Source organism: Leptodactylus fuscus, chromosome 2, assembly GCF_031893055.1.
Source record: "Leptodactylus fuscus isolate aLepFus1 chromosome 2, aLepFus1.hap2, whole genome shotgun sequence".
NCBI classification, from domain to species: domain Eukaryota; kingdom Metazoa; phylum Chordata; class Amphibia; order Anura; family Leptodactylidae; genus Leptodactylus; species Leptodactylus fuscus.
In genome coordinates, this window is record NC_134266.1 from 266464742 (window position 1) to 266484883 (window position 20142).

The 20142-nt window shown below is 41.0% G+C and overlaps 1 protein-coding gene across 1 annotated transcript in view; it reads right to left on the minus strand.

Moving 5' to 3' along the window:
* Positions 1-13787: 13787 nt before the first annotated feature.
* PRSS23 (serine protease 23) overlaps positions 13788-20142 on the minus strand; it is a 43675-nt gene continuing 37320 nt past the window's right edge. The window contains exon 2 of the mRNA XM_075266221.1: positions 13788-16132. Within this exon, the coding sequence (XP_075122322.1) occupies positions 14990-16117 (1128 nt within the window). The 5' untranslated portion in view covers positions 16118-16132 and the 3' untranslated portion in view covers positions 13788-14989. The remainder of the gene's footprint in view (positions 16133-20142) is intronic.

Below are 20142 nucleotides of genomic sequence, written 5' to 3' on the forward strand. Positions count from 1 at the left end.
AACATAAGTTACACTTAATGTTCATGTTGCGTGGTCTGTGATAGGAAAATTGCACCGTGACCCCAACCGTATCATTTCCCAATGGTAAACAAGGTTCCAAACACCTTAGCACATTGCAAAAAGTGGCAGATAGTTGGTGTTTTTGTGATAATGGAAAGGATATCTATGATCTCACTTCTAATAGCCCAATTGCCCAAAGTAACGTTAAGTCCTATTGGGGGATCAAACCCTCTACTCCAGTGTCCTACTGTAAAGGGATGATATTGTGGCTCGCATTTGGCCCTTCTTGTGCCAAACGAGTACTGTTATCCCCGTTCCGTGCCACGTTTTGTGAATATGAGCAAGGGCAAGGGTGTCTGAGCCCAAAATATCACCACTCCTACCAGTTTTCTGCCGAGCATTACAATGGACCTCCATGTCAGTTCCTATGTGGCGTAAATCTCCATTGTGGTGCACAGGTGGTTGTTTTTGTAAATTTTTGTTTTTTGTATAGACCTCCTTTGTAGTTGCACAGACTTTGGTGTCAATGTTCTGCAGGTTTTATTTTCCTTTTATACAAGTCTCCACCTTGTGCCTATTTTTAGACTTTTTGGCTTTCTGAGTACACACATTATACATTATAAATGCAGGTGACGGATATTTTTACAAGATTCTTACAAGTTGTTTCCCAGTAATTTTTGCACTTTCCCGAGCAGCGACGTTCTGTCTCTTTCTCCTTTCTGAAAATAAATGTCCTCACACACAATAGTCGGGGACAATGGTTCCTTCTCAGCGCTGGCAGCTGCCGAAGACAAAGTGAGCGCATGTGACCGCTGGCATTTTGTGACTTACCAATTCTTTACTCCTTAAGACTGACATTTTCTTCCCACTCCCCTTCTGAGTACAACTTTTGTGGAGTTGCAGAGAACTGAATGTTGCGATGTTTCCGCAAGGTCATCAGAAATGGAAACGTTCCCAGTTTTCTCAAACACCAGAGAACATTGCCCCAGACTCGCAACGTACTGGCGTTGTGTAACTATATACATTCACATAAACTGTCATTTTACCGGAATTTTTCCATGGCCGGGGCAAAGTTTATTTTATTTCAGAAATATGTAAATGAATAGTATGAATGGTATATAGCTGTAACCTAATGCAAGTACCACATATATACAGTATACAGCACATAAAGTATCATTATCAAGGGCAGGGGTACGTATATAAGTATCAGCAGAATAGTGAGTGCAGCTCTGGAGTATAATACAGGATAAGTAATGTAATGTATGTACACAGTGACTATACCAGCAGAATAGTGAGCGCAGCTCTGGAGTATAATACAGGATAAGTAATGTAATGTATGTACACAGTGACTGTACCAGCAGAATAGTGAGCGCAGCTCTGGAGTATAATACAGGATAAGTATCAGTAATGTATGTACACAGTGACTGTACCAGCAGAATAGTGAGCGCAGCTCTGGAGTATAATACAGGATAAGTATTGTAATGTATGTACACAGTGACTGTACCAGCAGAATAGTGAGCGCAGCTCTGGAGTATAATACAGGATAAGTAATGTAATGTATGTACACAGTGACTGCACCAGCAGAATAGTGAGCGCAGCTCTGGAGTATAATCCTATTAATATTATAAATGTGAAAGTTTGTGAGTTTGTGGGTTTGTGTGTTTGGATGTTTGCATGTTCGGATGTTTGTTCCTCAATCACGGAAAAACCGCACCACCGATTTGGCTGAAATTTTCCACAAACATAGTCACTACACTCGATTAAACAATAGGCTACTTTTCGTCACAATAGCGCACATACGTTTGTGCCAGGACCCCCACAAAAAAAATAAAAAAAAAAAAAATAAAAAGGATTAAAAATTCAAATCACCCCCCTTTCCCTAGAACACATATAAAAGTAGTTAAAAACTGTGAAACACATACATGTTAGGTATCCCCGCGTCCTAAATCGCCCGCTCTACAAAGTTATACAAATATTTTTCCTGTTCGGTAAACGCCGTAGCGGGAAAAATGGTCAAAAGTGCCAAACCGCCATTTTTTCACTGTTTTGATTCTGATAAAAATTTGAATAAAAAGTGATCAAAGCAATAACATTTCCCGAAAATGGTAGAACTACAAAGTACACCCGTTCCCGAAAAAAAAGACACCCTATACATCCCCGTACATGCACGTATAAAAAAGTTACGGCTGTCGGAATATGGCGACTTTTCAAAAAAAAAATTTTTAACAGTTTTGGATTTTTTTTAAGGGGTCAAAATGTAAATACAACCATATAAATTTGGTATCCCCGGAATCGTAACGAAACACAGAATACAGGGGACATGTCATTTTGGCTGCACAGTGAACGCCGTTAAACCAAAGCCCGTAAGAAAGTCGCAGAAATGTATTTTTTCTTCAAATCCGCCCCATTCAGAATTTTTTCCCTGCTTCCCAGTACATTATATAGAATAATTAATGGTGGCATCATGAAGAAAAATTTGTCCCAGGAAAAATTAAGACCTTATATGGCTCTGGGAGCGGAGCAATAAAAAAGTTATGGGGTTTAGAAGGAGGGGAGTTGGGGCCACACCTTGGCTCAGTGGTTAGCACTGTAGCCTTGCAGCGCTGGAGTCCTGGTGTTCAAATCCCGCCAAGGGCAGAAAACCATCTGCAAGGAGTTTGTATGTTCTCCCCGTGTTTGCATGGATTTCCATCCCATATTCCAAAAAAAAAACAAAAAACATACTGATAGGGAAAAATGTACATTGGGAGCTCTATGTGGGGCTCACAATCTACATTTAAAAAAAAAAAAAAAAAGGAGGGGAGTCAAAAACGAAAATCAAAAAATGCCATTGGCGGGAAAGGGTTAACTTCAAATACTTCTGTCCCAAAGTCACTATGTAAAGTTTCTCACAACACCGTATATATAGCAGCTCTAATACAAAGTAACTGCAACACAAAAGTCTCACGTATTCTCTGAATTACAGCAAAAACAAGATACACAGTTACATTTCATATCCCAGACCTTATACACAGTACGAAAACCTTACCCATGCCTGTATATACCCACTGCTACAATCACCGCAGACAAAGTCGCGGGTACCAGCTAGTACAGGATAAGTATCAGTAATGTATGTACACAGTGACTGTACCAGCAGAATAGTGAGTGCAGCTCTGGAGTATAATACAGGATAAGTAATGTAATGTATGTACACAGTGACTGTACCAGCAGAATAGTGAGCGCAGCTCTGGAGTATAATACAGGATAAGTAATGTAATGTATGTACACAGTGACTGTACCAGCAGAATAGTGAGCGCAGCTCTGGAGTATAATACAGGATAAGTAATGTAATGTATGTACACAGTGACTGCACCAGAATAGTGAGTGCAGCTCTGGAGTATAATACAGGATAAGTAATGTAATGTATGTACACAGTGACTGTACCAGCAGAATAGTGAGTGCAGCTCTGGAGTATAATACAGGATAAGTAATGTAATGTATGTACACAGTGACTGCACCAGAATAGTGAGTGCAGCTCTGGAGTATAATACAGGATAAGTAATGTAATGTATGTACACAGTGACTGTACCAGCAGAATAGTGAGTGCAGCTCTGGAGTATAATACAGGATAAGTAATGTAATGTATGTACACAGTGACTGCACCAGCAGAATAGTGAGTGCAGCTCTGGAGTATAATACAGGATAAGTAATGTAATGTATGTACACAGTGACTGTACCAGCAGAATAGTGAGCGCAGCTCTGGAGTATAATACAGGATAAGTAATGTAATGTATGTACACAATGACTGTACCAGCAGAATAGTGAGTGCAGCTCTGGAGTATAATACAGGATAAGTAATGTAATGTATGTACACAGTGACTGCACCAGAATAGTGAGTGCAGCTCTGGAGTATAATACAGAATAAGTAATGTAATGTATGTACACAGTGACTGCACCAGAATAGTGAGTGCAGCTCTGGAGTATAATACAGGATAAGTAATGTAATGTATGTACACAGTGACTGTACCAGCAGAATAGTGAGTGCAGCTCTGGAGTATAATACAGGATAAGTAATGTAATGTATGTACACAGTGACTGTACCAGCAGAATAGTGAGCGCAGCTCTGGAGTATAATATAGGATAAGTAATGTAATGTATGTACACGGTGACTGTACCAGCAGAATAGTGAGCGCAGCTCTGGAGTATAATACAGGATAAGTAATGTAATGTATGTACACAGTGACTGTACCAGCAGAATAGTGAGCGCAGCTCTGGGGTATAATACAGGATAAGTAATGTAATGTATGTACACAGTGACTGCACCAGAATAGTGAGTGCAGCTCTGGAGTATAATACAGGATAAGTAATGTAATGTATGTACACAGTGACTGTACCAGCAGAATAGTGAGCGCAGCTCTGGAGTATAATACAGGATAAGTAATATAATGTATGTACACAGTGACTGCACCAGCAGAATAGTGAGCGCAGCTCTGGAGTATATTACAGGATAAGTAATGTAATGTATGTACATATTGACTGTACCAGCAGAATAATGAGCGCAGCTCTGGAGTATAATACAGGATGTAACTCAGGATCAGATAGATATTATATGATATAAACAGATTAGTAGTAAACTCTTTGCCATCACCATTTATTTGATGTTTTCCCCATTTCCACAATACAAGGTACATTCCATCTTCCAGAGCTGATGGCCATTGCTGGAAATAACTAGCCGGGTTCTCTATGTCTCTCTCCACAGGACTTCTTCTTTTTTCTCCAGTTTCTTCTGACAAAGCGGCCATGCAAACTGAATGGAATTTGGGCAGGAGGTCTAAGAAAGGACAGATTAGGTGAAGAATGGAGCAGGAATCTCAAGCATGCAGCACACTTCATGGGGCGATGACAAAAGGGGCATAAGCTCGGACCCATTGACAGTGAGAGGACGCTGTGACCACTCCAAAATTTTCACACATTCCATGAATTCTAATCTCCCATGTGGAACTGTCATATTCTTCTGTAATCCAAGTTGCCGAGTCTCTTAAGATTCTAGCTTTTGCCTTTGCTATGTTTTTGGAAGACTGTAATTTATTTCATTCTAACTTATTTATTAAGGAAACATTGTGTCTTGTTCATCTGATGAGGAATTCTATCAATTGTATCTGTATTGTAATACCTGTGTATGGCTCCTTGAGGAGCAGTGTTCATGAGAAATTGCTTCCCAGGCCCCATCGGGTGACCTTTGGACACAGTTGCCCCCCCATGGTTCACTGTTGATAGGGTTTCTGGAGAATGGTCTGATGCGGTATTTTCTAACCAAAGCCTGAGGAGCTTCATGTGACCCTCAGGAACCTCCAATGGGCGCCACAACTGTTGGCAACGGGATGGTATCAAGTGGCATCAGGGATGTTATAGAATTACGTACGACGTCATCAAGAGCTCCTACACCGGAAACCAGTGCAGTGTGAAGGTGAATGGGAAAAGGACCGCATACTTCCAACAGGCCCGAGGGGTCAGACAAGGCTGTAGCCTGAGCCCAACGCTCTTCAACATCTATATCAATGAACTGGCTACAGCCCTGGAGGCCTCACCAACCCCAGGCCTCACCCTGAACAATCGAGAGGTGAAGTTCCTGCTGTATGCCGATGACCTCCTACTCCTGGCCCCCACCGAGAAAGACCTCCAAGAAAGCCTGTCAGTGCTGGAAAAATTCAGCACCACATGGGCCCTACCCATCAACCAGAAGAAGACCAAAATCATGGTATTTCAGAAGAAGGGCCAAAACAAAGCCTCCACCACCCCACAATTCACACTGAACGGCTCCACACTGGAGAAAACCAACAGCTACACCTACCTGGGGCTGGAGCTCAGCCAATCAGGAAGCTTCAAAGCAGCAATAGAAACCCTGAAAGCAAAAGCCTGCAGAACCTTCTACGCCATCAGAAGACAACTGTACCACCTCAAACCACCGGTGAGGGTCTGGCTGAAGATATTTGACGCAGTCATCTCCCCGATCCTTCTCTATGGCAGTGAGGTTTGGGGCCCAGCCACCTACCCAGACCAGTTAAAGTGGGATTCCAGCCCAACAGAGAATTTCCACCTGGAGTTCTGCAAATACCTGCTCCATGTCCATCGCAACACCACCAACATGGCCTGCAGGGCAGAGCTAGGCAGACTCCCCCTATGGATCACCATACAGAAGAGGGCGCTAGCTTTCCAGGCACACATCCAGGTGAGCAAGCCCGACTCCTACCACCACCAAGCCTGGCTAAGCCACCCGAGCAAACCAGACATTCAACAACCAAACAACAGCCAACCACCAAACCAAAAACACCAACAGATGATAACCAAGGCCGAAATAAAGGCGACCACAGAGGCAAACAGAGAGCGGTACATTGAAGAATGGAAAAACGAAATAAATAACTCCAAGAAACTCACCGTGTACCAATCCCTACAAAGGGACTACACCATGGCCACCTACCTGGAGAGAATACGCCACCCCAAGCACAGACAGACCCTGAGCCGGTACAGACTGAGCGCCCACAACCTAGAGATAGAGACGGGGCGATACAGACAGACGTACAAGCCACGGGAGAAGAGACTGTGCCAGCACTGTGACCAGGGGGCCCTAGAAGACGAGACCCACTTCCTGCTACACTGCACCAAATACTCAGCTGTGAGGGCCGTCTACTACCAAAGACTCTCTGCCCACATACCAGACTTCCTATCTGCAGACGAGAAGAGGAAACTCTACATCCTACTGGAAGAAGAAGAGGCCACTGTGGAGATCGCTGCCCAATACGTGTCCAGCTGTCACCAAACAAGAGGAAGATGAGACTCCATGGACTGTAATATTTATCCCAAAACACCCACCCCACCCCCACCCCCCCATATAGCAGTCACCAACGAAGAGGAAGACGAGACTCCACGGACTGTTATACCCCAAACCAACCGCCCCGCCCCACCCCACCTCCAACCCCCCCATATAGCAGCCACCAACGAAGAGGAAGATGAGACTCCATGGACTGTTATAACCCAAACCCCCCCCCCCCCATACCCACCACCCACCCAACCCAACGCCCCCCCCCCCCCCACACACACACACACACACACACACACTTTACTAGCTTTGGCAATGCCAAATACCTATTCGGACGTGCCAATAAAGCATTTTTGATTTGATTTGAAATTTGGTACCATGTACAGATTTGGCAGTGGACACCAGACCTCTATCATTGGCAACTAAAGCATAGGGGGTGCAGAGGTAGCAGTCACTCTCAGGACCTAGTCTATGTAAAGGCCTCACTGCTATATAAGAAGGCACCAGAACTATAAATGGCACATGGTAGGTGTGGGCCCTGTTACAGATTTTGGATTAGGGCCCAGGACATAGCTGCATTTCTGACTGTATTGTGGTTTTTGGAGGAGGATCATATAGAAGATACTTGGCAATAAAACCAGGACAGTCAAGCTGATTCAGGCATGTAGATCTCCTAACACCTCATTCCTTTTGCATTAAAAGCCTCCCCCAAAAATGAGCTGATCCCGTCCCATAGTACCAATACACCCATGAATTGCTAAAACTGTGGCTATTTTTCAAAAGGACACTTATCCAATTTGTGTCCTGGGAATTCTGTCTTGCAAATGAAAGGTATAATTTAGGAACCACGATGGGAACAGCAATCAGCCCTTCAACCCCAAAAATGACCAAGCCAGATTTAGTTTCGTGTTATCAGATTAATCCAATGCATGAGAACTGACATTACCCAGGTCTCCTCTCTCTTGGATCCTCTTCGGCTTGAGGTGATGGCCATCATTAGGGGTGGCAGTGTCTGATCTTGTAGAAGTGGAATCAGGAATGAAGAAGTGTAAGTAAAGTGAGGAATACAGGGTCTGGTCTGGAGTTATCATTTTTGGAGTCTGATCGATCAAGTCAGGTGTCTAAATTTATGAGCTTGGGATCTGAATTATACTGTCCGGTCCGAGACCTTATAGTAAGTCACCAAAACATGTGGCCCTGGAGCTGGGTGTCAGGAAGGACAACAATAAGGGTATTTACATATATACTGAGGTATGTGGAAGAAAACAGAAGCACACTGACTGGGCTCAGGGTTTATTTTCAGCACTATACCCCTTCTGTCAGTAATCCTAAGAGTAATCCTATTCCAAAGTTTACATGAATCTAATGTTATATAGTCCAGAATTTTTCATGGATTTTTGTTTTTTTACAATGTATAGAGATGAGCGAGTAGTATTTGATCGAATAGGTATTCGATCGAATACTACGGTATTCGAAATATTCGTACTCGATTGAATACGACTAGCTATTCGCAGTAAATATTCGATTCAGAACCAGCATTGATTGGCCAGATGCTATACAATGTATAGCAGTCGGCAAATCAACACTGGTTCTGCAGCAGGCTCATCCTTGCTAGTCGGGAGAGCTGGCAGCTTGCTGTTATGAGGGAGCTTACTTTTTCTCATAGGAATGAATTGACCAGCGTTGATTGGCCAGTGTACAGCATTCGGCCAATCAACGCTGGTTCTGCCAGAGGCTCGTCTGTGAGGAGGCAGAGTCTAAGATCGGACCACAGCAGTCTACAGTGTACAGCATTCGGCCAATCAACGTTGGTTCTGCAGCAGGCTCGTCCTTGCTAGTCGGGAGAGCTGGCAGCTTGCGGTTACGAGGGAGCTTACTTTTTCTCATAGGAATTAATTGATCAGTATTGATTGGCCAGTGTACAGTATTCGGCCAATCAACGCTGGTTCTGCCAAAGGCTCGTCTGTGAGGAGGCGGAGTCTAAGATCGGACTACAGCAGTCTCCATTGTGGTCCGATCTTAGACTTCGCCTCCTCACAGACAAGCCTCTGGCAGAACCAGTGTTCATTGGCCGAATGCTGTACACTGGCCAATCAACGCTGGTCAATTCATTCCTATGAGAAAACAGCAATCTGCCAGCTCTCCTTGCTGCAGAACCAGCATTGATTTGCCGCAGGCTCATCTTTGCTAGTCAGGAGAGCTGGCAGCTTGCTGTTCAGAGGGAGCTTACTTTTTATCAGCGCAACTGCAAGTGCTGTGCAGGTAAAGCGCACGGACCCCATAGACTATAATGGAGTCCTTGCGCTTTAACTGCACAGCGCTCCTCCTATACACTCTCCTCCTGCTACTCGTGGACTTGGTGACTCTCCTTTAGTCTTATAGTGGTTTCCCCTGAAACGAGCATTTTTTCCCATAGACTATAATGTGATTCGATATTCAATCGAGTAGTCGACTATTGAGGCTCTCCTCGAAACGAATATCGAATCCCGAATACTTCACTGTTCGCTCATCTCTAACAACGTACAAAAATTTAAGCGCAAGAAAAAAAACACACACACACTGGAGACGGATTTCTTTCATTTAATCAGATTTTTTTTCCCCACTGGTTTACATTCAAAAAGAAAATCCTTTACATTAAGCGTTACGTCCAAGGAACCCGAGCGTCGGCCCTTATAATTATTTACATACAAAAACATTTTTACACATTTTTGAGAACTTTTTCTCCAGGACGATGAACATACGGGAATCAAGAGGCAGCCATAAAACACAGAGGGTTATACGATTCGAGGGAACCGCCATCAACGCCGCTCCATGCCATGAAATTTACAAAGAGGAAATAAATATAAAAGCACCATAAACCTAAAAAGTTTATCCAGAAGGGTTATATAATACAACATGCTGCTTATTAAATAATGTTAGTAGCAACACCATCAATACTCCCCGCAATGAAAAATCTCAGTAAATATAAGCTGGTTTTGAAAGGGTGTGTAAACTTTTGCAACCAATTAATTTTTTGCCCCCGATGCATCTAAAACAAAAAGAAACTTTGACAAAAAATCTACTCGTTTTGTACACAGGGTCTATACAGACTGATGTGTCTTCATGGTAACAGACTACAAACAAAATGAGTGTAGTCAGATCCTTCAGTCACCTGCACATTCTTCTGAGGAAGTGACATCATGATTGTTGGTCACATGGTCAATGGATGTGATGTCACTTCCTGAAAAGAATTAAGCAGCCATGTTAGTTACAAAGGAGAACATAGAAGTTACGCTTGTTAGCTTTTTGGAAATATCAGTGGCAACCAATATGGCCTCCGTTATAGCGGTCACAGTTAGGGTTGAGCGATCGGGATCAGGAAAGATCAGATCCCGATTGTCGATCGAGCAAATTTCACGATGGCGATCGGCTGGAAAATGATCAGATTATAATGCGATCCTGAAATCTCAAGATCGGCTCAACCTTAAAAGTGACTTTTCCCATAGAGAAGCCTTGACTAGGGTTGAGAGATCGGGATCGAGAAAGATCGGATCCCGATCGGCGATCGAGCAAATTTCACTATGGCGATCGGTTGGAAAAACGATCAAAAATCGCGTTTTAAAAACGATCCTGAAATCTTAAGATCAGCTCAACCCTAAAAGTGACTTTTCCCATAGAGAAGCCTTGACTAGGGTTGAGAGATCGGGATCGAGAAAGATCGGATCCCGATTCTCGATCGAGCAATTTTCACAATGGCGATCGGCTGGAAAAAGTGATCGAAAATGGATTTTAAAAAACGATCCTGAAATCTCAAGATCGGCTCAACCCTAAAAGTGACTTTTCCCATAGAGAAGCCTTGACTAGGCTTGAGAGATCGGGATCGAGAAAGATCAGATCCCGATTGTCGATCGAGCAAATTTCACGATGGCGATTGGCTGGAAAAATGATCGAAAATCGGATTTTAAAAACAATCCTGAAATCTCAACCCTAGTCACATTGGGTGACCCTTAAAAGGAAAATATGGATAACTATACAGTGAGAAAGGGAACATCCGATATTTGGGATGATCTGATCCCTTAAGAGAATAGTCAGACAGTAAAAAATGGGTGAACGTTACGACATATCAGAAGTGTCTACTATTGGAATACTCCACTGGCCACTTACACCTGTTTTTGGAATCAGTGACGGGGTCTCTCTACACTGATCAATACTTTATGGCATAACCCCCAAAAGTGTTTAGTGGACGACCCCTTCAAGAGGTTGTTTAAAACCTCCGACCTTAGATAACAGTATGGAATGCTTCTAGATTTCTATTGATTTTTGTAAAAATGATAGAAATTTTAAGGAACTAAAATAGAGTCAAGAATGTTTTAAAGGAAAAAGAAGTGGAGATCCCCTTTAAAATGTCTACCTAGATACTTAGTAACAAAGTCCACAATATGTAACAATAACATTCAGAAGAAAACAGGACTGGCTAGAAAATGTAGAACCGATTGAGTATGGTTAACCTTGACGTAAGTGTTCAGTTTCCCTGCAGCACCACCACAGGGGAAATGAAGCATTACACCGTTCCCATCAGAATCTATGTGAAGTGGGTGGACTTGCCAAGTCCTCCACAGTAGATGGTGCTTGCTCTTATATTAGGTCAACATTCTCAAAAACACTCAATCCCCAAAAAAATTAATGGATAGGGTTGAGCCAATCTTGAAATTTCAGGATCGTTTTTAAAATCAAATTTTCGATCATTTTCCAGCCAGTCGTGAAATTTGCTCAATCGATGATCGGGATCCGATCTTTCCCGATCCCGATCGCTCAACCCTACTCAGCAGTTTGTCTATGACTAAGGTGGAGCTGATCTTGAGATTTCAGGATGGTTTTTAAAATCTGATTTTCGATCATTTTCGAGCCAATCCCGATTGCGATCGTGAAATTTGCTCGATCGCCAATCGGGATCCGACCTTTCCTACTTATGGAGTCACCTTTTTATCAGACCAACATATCCAAAAAGTAAGGGTCACAAAAAAGGTCATTTTACTTGCCCAATTGGCCAAACTATAATTCAGATATTTTCTTGCAGAAGGAGAAGATCTAAAGCTCTGTTGATGTTGAATGTACTTTGTTGGGGGTCAATGAAAAAATTTTACAAAATTGACCCCCCCAATTGAACAGGTTATATTGTATCAATGGACAGATAAAATGGATCAACTATTCTCTAGTTTTGTCCTTTGTGTAAGATGGGTCAGGAGGTCACGTCCAGGTTTGGAGGCCATTCTGCAAGTTCAGACCAGACTCTGACCGAGGTGCACCTAAAGTAGTGTTTATCCCTCAGCGTCCATCTCTTCCCCTCCGAGAACTATGTCGGGAATGTCTATGTGACAATACAAAGTGCCCAGTGTTTATCTTGACCTGTTCATACAACTTGAAGGTCACAGGTCACTCTATGTAATCCCATCCTTCATACATGTCCAGATTTGGGATGGTCATTTATCATCATTTTCAATTTCCAAAAAACTTTTTTGGGGGGAATCTAAAAAGTTCTACAAATATTTTACAATAAATAAGTATAATATTGAAACTGAAGTAATAGGCATACAACTTATTTACTAACGCAGCCTTAGCACCAGGAGACAACTATTAACTTACACAATTGGAAACAAAATCATTTTCAAAAATTTTTGATGTTTTTTAATTTCATTTTTTGAAAAAAAATTTAATTTTCTGTTCATTCCAACGCAAACCATATAAAGTGCGCAGTAACCCACTCAAACCACTAGGAAAGCAACTTTACTTACTACAGCCCATGCAAGAAGTTTATTCATTTTCATTTTTTGTATCCAAATAAGAGTTTACAGAAATTTTGTACAAAATAAATTTGTGCTGAAGAATTTTGATACAATAATATTGCATTATATGATTGGCTGTGCCTTTCATAACCACTAGGAGGTGATGTAGAACTTTTAGATACAAATTATAAACTTTGTAGTTTGTAAACTACACTAGGGTTGGATTTGTATGTGCATCATTTTGAGGAAAGACCATGCAAATTTGCTCCCTTCCAAAAGTAAGAAATATATTTATCATATTTTCTGGTATGGCTAACAGGAGAAAGATTTTTACTTTTTACAAACTTTTTCCCGTAAGTCTCCATAAACCACATTGATCTCTCATTGCCACAAGAGTAGCCCCATCCTTCTTCTCCAGGACTACAATATTCAGCTCCACTTCTTCTTAAGCAGGGACATCACGTCCATTGGTCACATGGCCATTCGGCAACTCAGTCCCATTCAAAGGAATGGGCGTGAGCTGCAATACCAAGAACAACCACTACACAATGTATGGTGCTGTGATTAGTAGTGATAAGGCCACAGCAAGCAACATCATAGTCTTGGATAAAAATTGGAGGAGGGGAAATAATATGGACTTTGGAAACCATTGCTACCCATGTGGGTATTATAGTAGAATTCAGATTCCCTTTAGCCAATGGATTGTATCTATCAAGAAAGATGTGTGGTTGTCAATGCCCCTCCCACATGACTGTTTAGAATATTTTTGATTTCCTCCTTTATTGTGTTGTAAGTTCATTGGGTTGTCATTGTTGTCATGCTCAATAGGTTACAGAGACCTCCCACTTTATGCTTCAAATCAATAGAGCACCCACCCCACCTCCCCATATAGCGGTCACCAACTAAGAGGAAGATGAGACTCCACGGACTGTTATACCCCAAACCACCTGCCCCACCTCCCCAGCGGTCACCAACTAAGAGGAACATGAGACTCCACGGACTGTTATACCCCAAATCACCCCCCCCACCTCCCCATATAGTGGTCACCAACTAAGAGGAAGATGAGACTCCACGGACTGTTATACCCCAAACCACCACCCCCCCCCCCCCACCTCCCCATATAGCGGTCACCAACTAAGAGGAAGATGAGACTCCACGGACTGTTATACCCCAAAGCACCCACCCCACCCCCATACCCACCACTCACCCACCCGAATCCAACTCTCCCCTCCACTTTATTAGCTTTGGCAATGCCAAATATCTATTTGGATGTGCCAATAAAGCTTGTTTGATTTGATTTGAGCTTCAAAAATTCTAAAAAAGTAGCACCTATATGGACCAATATAAGTCTCGGATATATATCAAGCTACGAAATTGAATATTCTGTAAGTTGACAAGTACGTGCTCCACTTTGGACATACCTTTTTTTTAAAAAAAATTCGAGATTAGACGAAAATAGACAAAAAAATTTTTGAAAAATTGTAAAAATTTAAAAGATTCAACCCCTTGACTCTTAGGGTAGGAGAAAGTCGCACAGACCAAGCTTAAAAACGCCCACAATTTTGCGTGGAGAACATTTCGGAAAGATGTCACAGTAACCTGTTCCTTTAGAATTTTTGGCATCAGATGTGTGAAAACATTGAAATTCAAAAATTTCCTCCTCACTCCATTAAAATAATTGTTCATCCAGTCCTTTGTCTGTTTTCGCAGACAAGGGTTGATAAATTTTAATCTTTGCTCTGCGTTACGACTCCTCTGAAACACTTTCTGAAGCTTCTTCCAAAGTGCCGGCAAGAATTTTCTTCTTTTTGACAAATCCCGAAACGCGTTGTATAGGAAATAATATCTATAAAATATTGTTAGCGGTGCGAATTGAATGAGGAATGACATCCTCATAATACATTAATGCATACTCTGTACATCCTGAGATTAGAAGCTACTTAAGGGGAAAAAAATGGATATAAAAAAACTCATCTACGTCAACAGCAGGAATAAAAAATTCAGTAGGAAAATAGTAATTTATACGACACATTTACAGTCTTAGAATGAAGCCGAGGAAAGTGCATATTATATATTCGGGAGGAAATAGGCAACTGTCGAAAACTTTCCGACTCTCGCTCAGCCTTAACATGAAGCCTCCAATCCATAAAACTTTACGTGACATTTTTATTACCTACGCTAAAGCTTGGGAGGGAGGAACAAAAGGCGAAAAACACAATTCGTCAACGCACGTCTGGAAGAGTTGGTTGACTTATTAGTAGCGTGAAAGAAGCTAAAGTCGAAACGTTCCCATTGTCCTTGGCAGACTCTCACATCTCCACAAACAAGAGAAGAAAGAAGAACACATTGCATTGACTGAACGGTACATTCATACATTGGCCTTTCCTATAACCAAAGCCAATTTTGTAAAAAATTTTGGGAAAAATGTTGGTTATCCGTCTCTGCAATCGATATAGTTTCCTTTGATCCAAAAGCAGATTTGCGCATACTTAAGAGGAGTTATACGCACCGCTACGTTATAATCCTGCTTGTCCCCATTTTTATCCACCCACTGGTGCCCGGAAAAAATTCCGATAATCTTCCGCTCCCATTTCTGTCGGTCGCGCTTCCACATCCTGACATAAACTCCCGATCCGCTGGCTCCAGGTTGGGCATCGCATTGCTGGTAAAGTAGGTCGTAGGTTTCTTCCTTGACATCACAGAATCGATAGACTAGGTTCCCCGGTCTATCGTTGTCAAAGCCGGAGAAGTGGATTCTTCCACCGGGCAACTGTCGGCCAGTTGGACTTACACCGATCATCATGAACTTCCTTTTGTGAGGTTTTTTAAGTTCTAGCAAGGCGTAGTCGTAATCCATGCCGATGTCGTTGGCATTGCCTTTAATCCACCCTTTTGGGACATGGGTTCTTTTCACTCGAATCCATTGGAATTTCATTTTTTCACTAGACCCGGAATTTGTTTGGTTGAGACCTTTACCTCCATCTTTGTATTTGGGCTTCAAGAATCCAACTCGGAGCTTCTGTGCCCCTTTGACATAACTTTTGCCATCATGAATACAATGGGCGGCAGTAAGGACATGTTTCTCGGCCACCAACGTGCCAGTGCAACCAGTGGACAACTTTACAGACGTTGAAAAAGGATAATTGAGTAAGAAGTCTTTCCCATAAATACTAAACCTGCTGTCGTATCCGTAGATTTGTCTTTTATGCCGGGACTTCCCATGGCTTTTCTCAGTATCTGGCCTGCTGGCAAAAACATAAATCCCTACTTCGGTCAAAGTGCGGCTCCCATTGGAATACAAGGTTTCGTAGGCCATGTTGTTCTTCAGTTCATCCAAAGTAGGCATTGGGAAATGTTTGTGGCATTCGGGGCCACAGGAGCCTGGCACATCAAGCCTTGGTTCCGCATCGAATTGAGGTTTCTCCAAGCCAGTGGTTGACTGAGGTAGAACCACTGGAACTTTGAATGTTGGCCAAGTTGGTTTCGAGCTAGGGGCTTGAGACTCCACATAGGAGATCAGGAACAGGAGGACGCAAGCTGCAGACACTTTTGTAGCCATGACTATGTCTTCGATCTACAAATAAAGAAAGTAAATGGTTAATGAGTATCAATGTATCGATAACATAAGACAGACATATATCATAGTGTAGAGCGAATGTTGGAATCACGATACAGGCATATGGAACCCATATGGGTTTCCCAGGTTGCGTAGAGAACCCCATTACTTTACCCCTTAGTACTTTAGAGAAGGTGTGCCGTAGGACCTTAAGGACCTTTGTGTGAGTGGTCCTCAAGATGTATCCCCTGATCAAATATTAATGGTCATTCTAAAGGAGAATCCAACAATGTTATATAGTCCATGAGAACAACTTTTTAAGGGGGCGTGAGGGCTACCATTCCCAATTATAGGGGTTGCACAGGACTAGAAAAACATGGTCACACCGGTTCACCCGATCTGTGTGGTCTTCATGTTTAGTTGAAGATACAATACCCCACATAGGTATAGAAATGTTTTTGGTTCAAGCCAGGTTCTTCTCATCCAGTACAAACCAGAGATGGGCCAACTTTACGAGATTAGTTTTGCAAATTTTCATGAGGTTCGTCCACCTGTTTCATTTCATAAAGCACAATGACATCATGGTAATTTAACGCAAGTGTCATGATGTCCAATAGCAAGCATCAGCGGTCCCCCGAGGCGCGTGATCTCACCCAGGAGGCCAGAAGAGGCCAAAGACAACCAAAGAGGACAACAAGGGGTCCAGGGGTCTGAAGACAGCCCAGAACATAATAGTGATTTATGTGTGGTGAACCCTGAAGGTTTCAGACCTGAAACTTTTTGAAAGTTCACATCAAATCCAGTTCACTTATCTCTAGCACAAACTTTGGGGGGGTCTTTACATTGAGTAATATAAAATCTATATAAATTTGGTATCAATGCATTGAAGTAGATGCAACGGGCTCATTTGTGTAACCTTAAAAAAAAAGAAATCCAAAAACACATTTCTGGATTTTTTTTTCAACTTAAATTCCTGTAATCAAGGTCAAACTTCTGGAGAGCTGACGGCTATGACTCCAGGCTATACTCACATACACGGCCCACCAACAGAGCCCAGAACCCATTAGGCCTCGTGTAGCTTTCAGACTAGAGGTTAATCGGCACATCATATCCCGCAGTTACAAGATTTATGGCCCTGTCATTGATCCAGGAGATGGGAAAGTCGGGCTGAAAAACTGGAAAACTCTGCACCAGAAAGAGAAGGTGCAAAATATCCAAGGATTTTCCAAGGAACTGCACATGGCCTACCACCCAGGTTGTACCGTATAATTGGACACCTATAGACTGACGCCCCTATTGTCCCTCGGATTTCACACGATCAGGTCCCACTGGATACCATAATGCCCCCTCTACCATATATACACAGTTTTAGGATTTTTTTGTAGGGTAAAGCCGCATGACAAGTATTCACAATGACTACTTGTATGCATTTAGCCATAGTGAGTATGGCCCCAAATCCTGGACAATCCCTTAAAGCCAAGCCACAATACCATACATGGTCCATGGATATGAGCAACATTGTTTCCTTTTTTGATCTGATACAACTCCTTTAAATACAGCGCTAATTGTTTCATTGGGATACTGCCCCCTACAGACCAGAATTGCAGAAAAACCAATCTTATGGTAGTTGTTCTCTATACCTGGACAATCTAATATTAGGACACATGTACTAATATTTTGCTAGTGGGTCCAATAGTATCCAGAGGACTAGGACCAAGAAAATAGTCAGTAGGGGGTCAGGTGATCCCTCTTAGCCAATCAGAGAACAGAAGAATTTATCTTGGTTTAGTATAGCGAATACACCCAATACAAAAACATCATCCAGACCTTGAAACTTTGAGTCACGTCCTTTCCGTCAGGGTACAGGCCCCGTCCTGCTAGGGAAGGTGTTATTGTAAAATACATAAACAGGACAATCACCTCTCACCGGAGACAAATCATGGGCAGTGACCCTACATAGCAAATAATGGGAAAGTCTTATCCTGCTGCCCCCTCATTCCTGGATGAATCACCCCAGGCCCCATGTGAAAGAAGAATGGAAATTCCCCTCATATATCTCATCCAGATATCACACACACAATAATTGTAGAATATTCATTACAGGACATTCATTCCAGAGATTGCTGATAATTCTTACAGTGTCCCATAGACCATACAGAGAGAATAGTAGTTATATACTTGTACATAGGAGCAGTATTATAGTAGTTATATTCTTGTACATAGGAGTAGTATTATAGTAGTTATATTCTTGTACATAGGAGCAGTATTATAGTAGTTATATTCTTGTACATAGGAGTAGTATTATAGTAGTTATATTCTTGTACATAGGAGCAGTAATATAGTAGTTATATTCTTGTACATAAGAGTAGTATTATAGTAGTTATATTCTTGTACATAGAAGTAGTATTATAGTAGTTATATTCTTGTACATAGGAGTAGTATTATAGTAGTTATATTCTTGTACATAGGAGGCAGTATTATAGTAGTTATATTCTTGTACATAGAAGTAGTATTATAGTAGTTATATTCTTGTACATAGGAGCAGTATTATAGTAGTTATATTCCTGTACATAGGAGCAGTATTATAGTAGTTATATTCTTGTACATAGGAGCAGTATTATAGTAGTTATATTCTTGTACATAGGAGTAGTAATATAGTAGTTATATTCTTGTACATAGGAGTAGTATTATAGTAGTTATATTCTTGTACATAGGAGTAGTATCATAGTAATTATATTCTTGTACATAGGAGTAGTATTATAGTAGTTATATTCTTGTACATATGAGCAGTATTATAGTAGTTATATTCCTGTACATAGGAGCAGTATTATAGTAGTTATATTCTTGTACATAAGAGTAGTATTATAGTAGTTATATTCTTGTACATAGGAGCAGTATTATAGTAGTTATATTCTTGTACATAGGGGGCAGTATTATAGTAGTTATATTCTTATATACATAGGGGGCAGTATTATAGTAGTTATATTCTTGTACATAGGAGCAGTATTATAGTAGTTATATTCTTGTACATATGAGCAGTATTATAGTAGTTATATTCTTGTACATAGGAGTAGTATTATAGTAGTTATATTCTTGTACATAGGAGTAGTATTATAGTAGTTATATTCTTGTACATAGGAGGTAGTATTATAGTAGTTATATTCTTGTATATAGGAGTAGTATTATAGTAGTTATATTCTTGTACATAGGAGCAGTATTATAGTTGTTATATTCTTGTACATAGGAGCAGTATTATAGTAGTTATATTCTTGTACATAGGAGGTAGTATTATAGTAGTTATATTCTTGTACATATGAGGTAGTATTATAGTAGTTATATTCTTGTACATAGGAGTAGTATTATAGTAGTTATATTCTTGTACATAGGAGTAGTATTATAGTAGTTATATTCTTGTACATAGGAGTAGTATTATACTAGTTATATTCTTGTACATAGGGGGCAGCATTATAGTAGTTATATTCTTGTATATAGGGGTAGTATTATATTAGTTATATTCTTGTACATAGGAGCAGTATTATAGTAGTTATATTCTTGTACATAGGAGTAGTATTATAGTAGTTATATTCTTGTACATAGGAGTAGTATTATAGTAGTTATATTCTTGTACATAGGGGGCAGCATTATATTAGTTATATTCTTGTACATAGGAGGTAGTATTATAGTAGTTATATTCTTGTACATAGGAGCAGTATTATAGTAGTTATATTCTTGTACATAGAGGCAGTATTATAGTAGTTATATTCTTGTACATAGGAGCAGTATTATAGTAGTTATATTCTTGTACATAGGAGGTAGTATTATAGTAGTTATATTCTTGTACATAGGAGCAGTATTATAGTAGTTATATTCTTGTACATATGAGGTAGTATTATAGTAGTTATATTCTTGTACATAGGGGCAGTATTATAGTAGTTATATTCTTGCACATAGGAGCAGTATTATAGTAGTTATATTCTTGTACATAGGAGCAGTATTATAGTTGTTATATTCTTGTACATAGGAGCAGT